Source organism: Lates calcarifer, linkage group LG6 (genome assembly GCF_001640805.2).
Source record: "Lates calcarifer isolate ASB-BC8 linkage group LG6, TLL_Latcal_v3, whole genome shotgun sequence".
In the NCBI taxonomy this organism is placed as follows: Eukaryota; Metazoa; Chordata; class Actinopteri; family Centropomidae; genus Lates; species Lates calcarifer.
The window spans coordinates 5,490,620-5,499,745 of NC_066838.1; the positions used below are offsets into that span (position 1 = coordinate 5,490,620).

Sequence of the window (9,126 nt, forward strand, 5' to 3'; positions counted from 1 at the left end):
TTTTTTCATTTCATTATTAATTGGTGTAAACTTCTATTGATTATTTATTAATTAAATATATTTATTTCAGTGTGGGTGCGGCACAGTGGTACAGTGGTTAGCACTGTCGCCTCACAGCAAGAAGGTTCCCGGTTCGGTTTTCTGTGTGGAGTTTGCATGTTCTTCCTGTGCCTCTCCAGGTACTCCGGCTTCCTCCCAAAGACATGAAGCTTAGGATAATTGATAACTCTAAATTGCCTGTAGGTGTGAATGTGAGTGTGAATGGTTGTTCACACAATGGTGGACTGATGGACTGGCTCTGTACAGGCTGTACCCCACCTCTCGCCCAATGACAGCTGGGATAGGTTCCAGCCCCCCCAACAACCCTTAATGGATAAGCAGTATAGATAATGGATGGATGGATGGATATTTCAGTGTGTTGATGCTGTGCACTTAGACTCACATAGAACTTCTGTGCTGTAAAGAGCCTGACGTCTATAAGAGTTTTTCTTTGTTGGATGAAAACATTGGTACTAATACTAAATATAGGAGCGCAATATCAAACCTCATTACAGCCATACACATTTTAATACAATTAGGCTCCCTGTGTTGTTGTCATCATATGCATATAGCTCTTCTTTGGGTGATCCCACTTAAGTAGTCTCAGACAGCTATCACCTACTGTGATATGACACTAAAGCAGAAACTGAACAACTGATAATACACAATAGTAAAGTTTTGGAGGTGGAATTTTACTCAAAGGACACAAATATTCTTTGAGACATGAGCAAACTTAAAATAATTTACTTTTTGCTACATGAAAGTAGAGAAAATGTTGCCATTTGAGCACTGTGGTTTAAGTTGCACAAAACTTGTACTAAAGAACATGGAAATGGTTCGCTGGTTATCTCTGCAGTGTAGATCTACCAGGTAACATATCCCACAAATCATTTTCATTAACAGAAAATGAAGTAAAATGACTGTATATAATATAAATAGTGTTTTAATTTAAAACAAATAATGAAATAATTTCCCAGACTCTCACTGTAGATAACTGAGTTTGTTAGCTGATCCATGTCTAGGAAACATTCATACAAAGATTATACTTAAAACTACAAACATGGCTGCTGCAAACAGTTTTGGTCATTGCTCTGAATCTGCTCCAGTGCCCCGCTGCCATGCTCCACCCCGTCCTCCTCCTCCTCTCTTCCCGTCTGCCCTTCAATGATGGTGATGGACATTGCAGCCCGACATCCCTCATCAGTCCTCCTCTGCTCCCCCTCCTCCTCCATCCCCTCCTCCTCCCTGTGTCTGTCCACCTGCTCGTGGCTGCCCTTCAACCTTTCGTCCTCCTCTCTGTCATCTCTCCCAGTCCCCAGGCTTGTTGCTTCTCTTGTGAACCTGCCTCTTCTCCCGTCATCCTCTCCATCCTTCTCCTCTACCATTGATACTCCTACAACCTCATCTTCCTCTGCCTCTCCAGCCTCTCCTCCTTCAGTTCCTGTCCCATTCCCTGCTGCGGGACATTTGTGGTCTCTATAATAGCTCTGTCTGGTGAATCCCTTGTTGCAGGTGGAGCATCTGAAGCGGTAGTTGTCTGTGTGGGACTGCTGATGCTCGAGCATGTGAGCCCTGCGGCTGAACGCCTTCTGACAAAATAGACACTTGTAGGGTTTGATACCTGGAGGATAGAGGAGATTAGAACAATTGATGTAATAATGCCATTTATGACTTATCAAATCATCACAAACAATATTCTGTCACCTTTGTTTGTATACAAATTATTACTGCCATTATTTACTCACCAGAATGTGACAGGATGTGAGCTTTGAGTTTGTCTGGTCTGTTAAATTCTTTGGTGCAGCCTACATGTGTCCTGATGAAAAAACACAACAGTTATCATAAAATGAAATGAAAAACTTTACATTGAAAATTACGAGTCTGAAAGGAAAGAATCGAAAGAAAAAACAAAACCAAAATAAAGGTGACATAGAAGCACAAGTGAGAGGGAAAAGGTAAAAGTTGAGTGAGTTAATCAAACAGCGAAGTGAAGAAGAATGGGTGAAATGAGAGGGACTATTTCAGTGACTTGAGCTAACAGGGCTTTTCCATTGGAGAGCCTCACCTGAAGGGACACTTGTATTTCTTAAAAGGTTCATGGATGAGCATGTGCCGCTTCACTTTGTCCTTCCTGTTGAATGTCGCCTCACAGAGGGAGCATTTATACGGCTTTTCACCTGGGGAATGGAATCAGCATCAAAGCTTCACTTTGCTCTGGCAGAAATATTGTGATCGCATCGCCTTCCAAAGCATTCAAGTGCTAACACGTTTGAGATTCATTAACATCAATTTTACATTAATTACCATTAATCAGTGAGCTCAGAGTTTACTCTTTATTTTAACATTAGGTCCCAGTTTCTAGTGTGGCAGACCAGAACTGGGTTATTAGCTTGAGCTGTGACAGCCCCAGTGTGCTCCCCACAAAAACTCAAACATCATGAACAGAACAGTTTTCCTGCAAAATAAGTTTTTCAGACCTGAGTGAATACGTGTGTGGAGTTTGAGGTAGTGCTCAGTCTTGAAGGCCTTCTTACAGATCTGACACTTGAACCTCCCTCCAGCTCCATGAGTGGGGAGGTGGCGTCTAAAGTACCTTTCACATGGAAACACCTGACGGCCAGACAGACATAAGATCAGACACCGACGCCTTAACATGTGACATGAAAACCAAACATCTCAAACCTGAACTAGTGAACTACACGTGGCTACTACGGTCCAAGTATCACCACAGTAATAGCTGACCACGCTGGCTCTTTACATGAAGACACCTTTACAGATTCCAGAGGTGTGTAGTTGTGTGTAGTGTGTATTGTACCTTTTGACAGTGTGGGCAGGGAAAGTTGTGTGAGGCAGTCAGAAGATGTTGTTCCAGTGCCTCCTGGGTAGAATATCTGCTCTGACACTTCACACACCTGAGGTGAAAAGTCAGAAAAAACAAAAAGTGGTGGTTTTTGCTTCAAGTGCGTATGACTTACTGTACCAACCGACCAATAACATACCAGTCATACCAGACAAGTATGAACATAGAATGAGGACAAAATGCAGGGACGATGATGTTTGTTTCTATGATATGAGCAGCAGAGAAGAAGAAGAAAACATATGTAACCTTTTATGTCCTTCATGCTCAGCTTAATTCAAACATTACAAGACACTTGTTTTGACTTTCCCCATTGCCAGAATTTTGAAGGATAAGGTTAGTGCTATAGTTTTTAGCACATGTTACATTAACAGGAGTAAATAGTGCATTTACTGGAGACTATTTTCCCTGTGTTTTGCTAGAACTAATATGTAATCAATACACAAGAACGAGTGGTTGAGCTAACCTGTAGATGGTGGTTTCTTTGCGTGTGTTCTGCTGTGGGCAGAAGCTGTGGGAGTACTGGTGGACCCCCAGTTCAAACAGCGAGGGGAACACCTTACTGCAGAGGTGGCAGCGGTAGGTCAGCTGCTCCTGGTGCGTCCTGATATGCTCCAAAAACTGATCCAGCTTCTGGAAAGTCTGGGAGCAGGACTTCAGCACACACTTATAAACCTGCAGGGAAGCAGATATCCAGTTTTCATAGATGTTTTATCCCTGTTTATTCTTGAGTGTACAGAAACTTACAGACATATTATTACTTGTAGGGTTTTCAAATCTTGCATATCAGACCTTTAAGAAAGGTAATTCATGACTGTGAGCACCATCCCCATTTTATTTTTGTCAAAAGCTTCTTGTAATAATAATCTGTTCTTTGAGCTACATTGTCAAACAGCAGAAAAGCTCTAATAAAAACAAAGTACAGTGGTCACTGTTACATATTTTGATGTATTTAACATTTTTATTGTAATAGTGTCCCACAAAGGAAACAGAAACCCTTCTTCAGACATATCACACACGACTATCATAAACAAGGGCAGTCTCTGTGCCCTCTAAGCGAGCCACCCATGCATGCACACCCCACGTGTACTCACCTGCTCCCCTTTGTGCTGGGTCAGGTGGGACTTGAGCTGGAAGTATGTCTTGAACTTGCTGGCGCAGAACTGGCACTGGTAGGAGCTGTCAATCACAACAATCTGTTTGGTCTGAGCCTGGCACTGTTGGCTCTGGTTGGAGTGTATCTGTGCCTGAGGATGCCCGTTCTGCACGGCTTCACCCTGACTGCCCTCCGGATCAGCCTGAACCTCCATCACACTCTCCTCCAAATCCCCTCCAGCTTCTGTAATCAAGTATTGTATTTACTATAAGGGTTGGAGCCATAAATCTGATTCTGGATCAGTAACCATTTGTACTTTTACAGCTGTGATCAGCATTAATGGTGACCTTAAACTCATGAGAATGTGACCACCACTGAAACCATTAAAACTGTTGGCGGACTGCTGGCCATGAGACAGGAAAGCATGAGCACACCGCTACATAATGATAACTGGTTCATTAGTTACAACTGGAAACTTCACATTATATTATTTCACCTGCAGACTTTAACCTACAATATAAACAAAAAATGACTGAGGTCTGTTTATTATGAATGTTTTGTTACGTTTTGTGAACATTGCCTATTTTTCTGATTGCCAATTAAAGCTGCTCTAATCAAAAACATCATATTCAAAATAACTCAAATAACTATGAGTAATGTGAGCAGAGCTGCCTCAGAAGGTTATCACCCAGATCTGTAGCTCCCCTCAGCACTGCAGGCATTCTTAGCATTTGAATTCATTGTTATGGTTTTACTTACTGCAAGCGGGAAAGTGGAAGTACAGATGAGAGACAGTCAGCTACAGCTATCATCTGCTACCTGCAAACATTTTTCAGTGTTTTATAAAATTATGAAACTGTATGTTTAAGGCCTCTTCCTACTCATCATCATCAAAAGCTATCTGTGTGACCATGCTAAAAAGCTGCGGAGCACTGACAACTGCTGGAATTATGTTCAAAGCTTTGAGACTTCTTGTGGTCATAATGCGATCAATATGATTTACATGGTGCATTATTTCACAGACATTACCTGATTGAGCTACCTCTTCCTCTGCTTGTGTTTGACTGGTCTGTTGCTGAGGCCCCTCCTCCTCATGTTCACCCTGCTGCTGCTGCTGCTGCTCCCTGCCCCCCTCCTCCTCGTTGGATGACACTGGGACCACCTTAACTGTGACTGGTAATCTTGACACTGTGCTGGCTACACCCATAGGCCATACCTTTATGATAAAGACACTGATTGTTACTTTTATATTGCGTTCACGTGTTATGCAAGTAATCACTTCACGGTTCAAAGTGGAGGTGCTTCCTGAAACACTTTCAGTTATGTTCTACAACAAATCAGAAATCCATTATCTGAAATCCCAGTCAATAGCTGCATCATGATAATTCATTCCATTTAAAATTACTATATAACTCAAAACATTATAAACTACTACAGGTATTTTTGGACCATTCAGAACTAGAACATTAGGATGAAAAAGCTGTAGAGGGTTGTGTGAACCTTGTGTGTCTGCATGTGTTTCTTCACGTTGGACTTCTGGGCAAAGGCCCGGCCACAGACAATACACTGAAAGGGTTTCTCTCCTGTGTGGCTGTAAAAGGAAAAATGGATATGAGTCATTAAGTCATGACTGGAAGTAACCTGGGTTACTTTCCACTGGATATTTATGGATGAGTACAGTCTTCCGTGCTGGCTGCTAACTCACCTTCTAATGTGCTGCTGAAGATCAAAGTTTTTTGAGAAGATTTTGTCACAGTAATTACACTTCAGCTTTGGACCTTTTCCTTTCAGCTGCTCTGCTGTGGAGTGAAATTCAGTGGATGAATATTTATCCTATGATCACCATCACACACTTCGCATCCACGGTCATTATGTTATCGTGTGCAGTCTCATTACTTATGACTGTAGCTAATGAGTTTTAAAACTAATCAGTATTTGTTCATATTAAATAGACCTAACAGAAGTATGCATGTACACAATATCCTTGGTAGAGTTTTAGAACAGAGAAGTGTAGTGTTTCTATTACAGAGCGACAGACCTGTTGCTCCATCAGGGCTCTTTTTGCTACTCCTTGGTCGTTTGGGAATGATGACCTTTTCAAAATCGCCCAGCTCTGTCAGGTTGGTGGTGATACTGCAGGTCTTTGTTTTGGTGCCCTGTTTCCCGGGGCTGTAGACAGGGGGGGTAGTGAATGACTGGCTCTCCACACACTGACTGGGCACCTGAGAGACACATTCAAGCTCAGTGCTATTTGTCTTAAGACTGCTTTTCTTCTGTGCATATAACTACTGGGAATTAAACAGTGTTTGACATATTTGACACTGAGATTGTAATCAAGCAACAACCTTTACTCACTTGTACAGGATGAAACGGCTGCAGACCCAGGGTGTGGATCTCTGCACCACCACCGCCGCCGCCGCCGCCACCACCAACCCCTGCCATGTGGGGCAGTGTGCTGTACACCTGGACTACTGAGTTGCTGTGGCTCGCTGGGACTTGAGAGGAGAGTGGCTGCTGGGCAGGCTGGCCAGCAGGGAGGGGGTGGGCCGGTGTTTGGCCTGAGGGCAGTGAGTGGGTGGATTGTGGCTGTTGCTGTTGATGATGATGGTGGTGGTGGTGGTGGTGATGGTGCTGAAGGTAGGATACACCAGCTGTGTGCATGCTCAAGTTACTCTGCAATACAAAACAAACAGATATGATAACAGAGCGACACAATTGGTTATTTTGATGACTTTAAGTTCATCATCACATCCTGTATGCCAAAAGTGGCAATACAATATAATTTGTGAAGACAATAATGATATGAAAATTGATTTTTTTTGGATGAAAATGCTAGAGATTATGACTTAAGTTTACCTGTATAGGCGTCTGCATGGTGGCCATGGGCTGGTCGATGGAGGTGAAGGCTGAGATAGCAGACATGAGAACGTCGTCACTGACCAGCACGTTGCCTTGGACCAGAGTGTGTGTCAGAGGGGAGGGAGGGACTGTGATGTAGGTGGACACCTGGTGTATCAGAGCAGAGTAATACACAAATGTAAAATATAAGTTGGTATTTGCAGTCTTGATCCAGAAACAATCAGAAAATGCATGACTGTCATCACAGTTATTCATCATAACTATTGTTCTTGGCCTCAAAAGACAGAATTTAAGTTACTGCACTGTCTTCATTTTTATTTTCAATGCAATTTCAATTTCTTTAAGCAGCTGCAGCTAGACCTTTTTGATTAGAAATTCTTTTTTTACAGTTGTTTTTATAATCTTTCTGTCACTTCCAAGTATCTGCAAAATGTATTTATTCAGTTTTTTTATGTTTTACTGCTTATTTTTGTCATCTATTTGTTTTCAGTACCAATTATTTGACCAGCTTGTTCTCTGTTCATTATAAACCTGTATAAGCCTTTATATACTGTAAGTGTAACCACAAAATGTATGATCTAACCTAAAACAAATTCTTTCTTTACTTGTTGATTCACTATTAAAGAGCAAAGAACATCTAACATTTTAGTAGCCACCCACATAAAAGAACATCTCTGCCCTCACCTGTCTGTTGGCAGGAGTCTGTGGTCCAGAACTGATTGACGGGACCGGTGTGTAGGCATTAGTGGAGGCCAAGGACACCGTAGACAGGGAGGGGGCGCTAGACTGGCACTGCTCCCTCTTGTGTGTCATGAAGGCTGGCAAAGAATTGAACTGTTTTTTACACTTCCCACACAGGAACACGTCCTCGTCGTCTGGAGGAAGGACAAACATGGACATTTGAGGCGACAGCAGCAGAAAACAATGGAGAGAAGAAATAAGACGTCTAGTCTGCTGTACACCGCAGTCATGACCATTTTCATACAAACAATATCTATTTTCATGACATTACTGTGTTCACATAATGTATTGCTAGTTTTGCTGTACAAGTGAAGATGATGCATTTTATGCTGCGAAACAAAGCAGTGCCATCATTATATTTTTGTGTTAAACTGATACTGAGCTAAAGATGGTATTCCTTTACAAACCCACTTCAAATACCATTGTATATTTTGTGGTTCTACTTGGTTACATAAAGCAAGGATACTTCTCAGATTCCAAGCTTTTTATTCTTCTGTTTGTTTTGTTATGACTTAGCTGTACTGTATTTCTTGTACATACCCATAGACTGGATAGTGGGCGTCCCAGAGACATTCTGGTTGTTTGGGTCAGGAACTCCGCCTTGGCCATCCAGCAGAGACTGGACCGCCAACACTGTCTGGTTGTCCATGCCTCAAGTGGAAGAAGAAGAGGATGGTGGAGAAACAGTGTAATAAGTCACAAGCACCATTGAATTCTGGGTACTCTGTGGTTGTATGCTTCACTGAAATCTGAAAACATGAATGTTGTTTTTAAGTCTCTTTGGGGTTCAAGGTAAAGAGGGAAGGACATTTCTACAGAGGAATGATCACAGAGACACTATTAATCCTTTCAGGTATACTGCAGAAATACTACAATGTGTTTTCATCAAAGGGGCCTGCTACAAAGATGTAACATACAGTCTGAATAGCAGGAGGAGGCCCACATCATTTAACTGCCTGACTACAATATGATGTGAACAACTTACAGTCATAAGCTGTCCATAAGGTGTAAACAAAAATCTGTCTGTTTTTGTTTGTTTACAGTCACAGGCACTCTCCCTTCTGTGGGATGTTTTGATTGTCATGAGGAATATACGCATTTACATTTACATTTTCTGTACATCGAAATAGGCCCGGTATATTGGCGTTGCTTAAAATACACATCCACATTTTATTCTAGTTGTAATAACGCGATCAATAACAAAGTATTCATACCTTCAAGCACTTCAAATATTGCCTGCGCCATCTTGTAGCTCTCCTGCTGCGCGATAGTCGCTCGATTAATAGAGGCTGCCTGTTAAGGTCCGCTCCCTTCAAATATTTAGAAAAGATGCTTAAAAACTCTTAAACTGAAGAGCTGAGGCAGACATGTGCCTAATTCATGTTTACAATACACTGCCGATGGTAAAAATAATATAAACTGGCTGGGAGTACAGCTTGTTTGTCTGTGGCCTCAAAGCGTGCTAGTTGAGGTTTTAATTTATCCAATAACCATTTTCCTACATGAAACACAAAAAACATAAAACTTGACAAGT

At 41.9% G+C, this 9,126-nt stretch overlaps 1 protein-coding gene across 2 annotated transcripts; it reads right to left on the reverse strand.

Annotated features, from left to right (window-relative positions):
* Positions 1-710: 710 nt before the first annotated feature.
* znf341 (zinc finger protein 341) lies at positions 711-8,874 on the reverse strand. 2 transcript variants are annotated; one of them, XM_018675298.1, is made up of 16 exons: positions 8,807-8,874; positions 8,133-8,243; positions 7,536-7,726; positions 6,849-6,998; positions 6,348-6,665; positions 6,031-6,214; positions 5,698-5,788; positions 5,493-5,583; positions 5,022-5,208; positions 3,991-4,235; positions 3,363-3,571; positions 2,855-2,951; positions 2,517-2,649; positions 2,105-2,216; positions 1,785-1,855; positions 711-1,660 (listed from the first exon to the last, which is right to left on the reverse strand). In XM_018675298.1, exons 1-16 carry the CDS (start codon positions 8,835-8,837, stop codon positions 1,092-1,094), a joined length of 2,790 nt encoding a protein of 929 aa, XP_018530814.1. In that variant the 5' UTR covers positions 8,838-8,874; the 3' UTR covers positions 711-1,091. The 2 variants fall into 2 exon arrangements, with proteins under 2 accessions (XP_018530814.1, XP_018530813.1); XM_018675297.1 differs by having other exon boundaries at positions 5,698-5,791.
* Between the last annotated feature and the right edge of the window lie 252 nt (positions 8,875-9,126).

Excerpts from the sequence above, each read along its gene's own strand:
- znf341 (XM_018675297.1), bottom strand. The coding sequence starts at position 8,837 with ATGGCGCAGGCAATATTTGAAGTGCTTGAAG. Across the intron at positions 6,215-6,347 it reads AGCCGTTTCATCCTGTACAA|GTGCCCAGTCAGTGTGTGGA; the intron begins GTGAGTAAAGGT and ends TGTGTCTCTCAG. Across the intron at positions 5,584-5,697 it reads CTTCAGCAGCACATTAGAAG|CCACACAGGAGAGAAACCCT; the intron begins GTGAGTTAGCAG and ends TTCCTTTTACAG.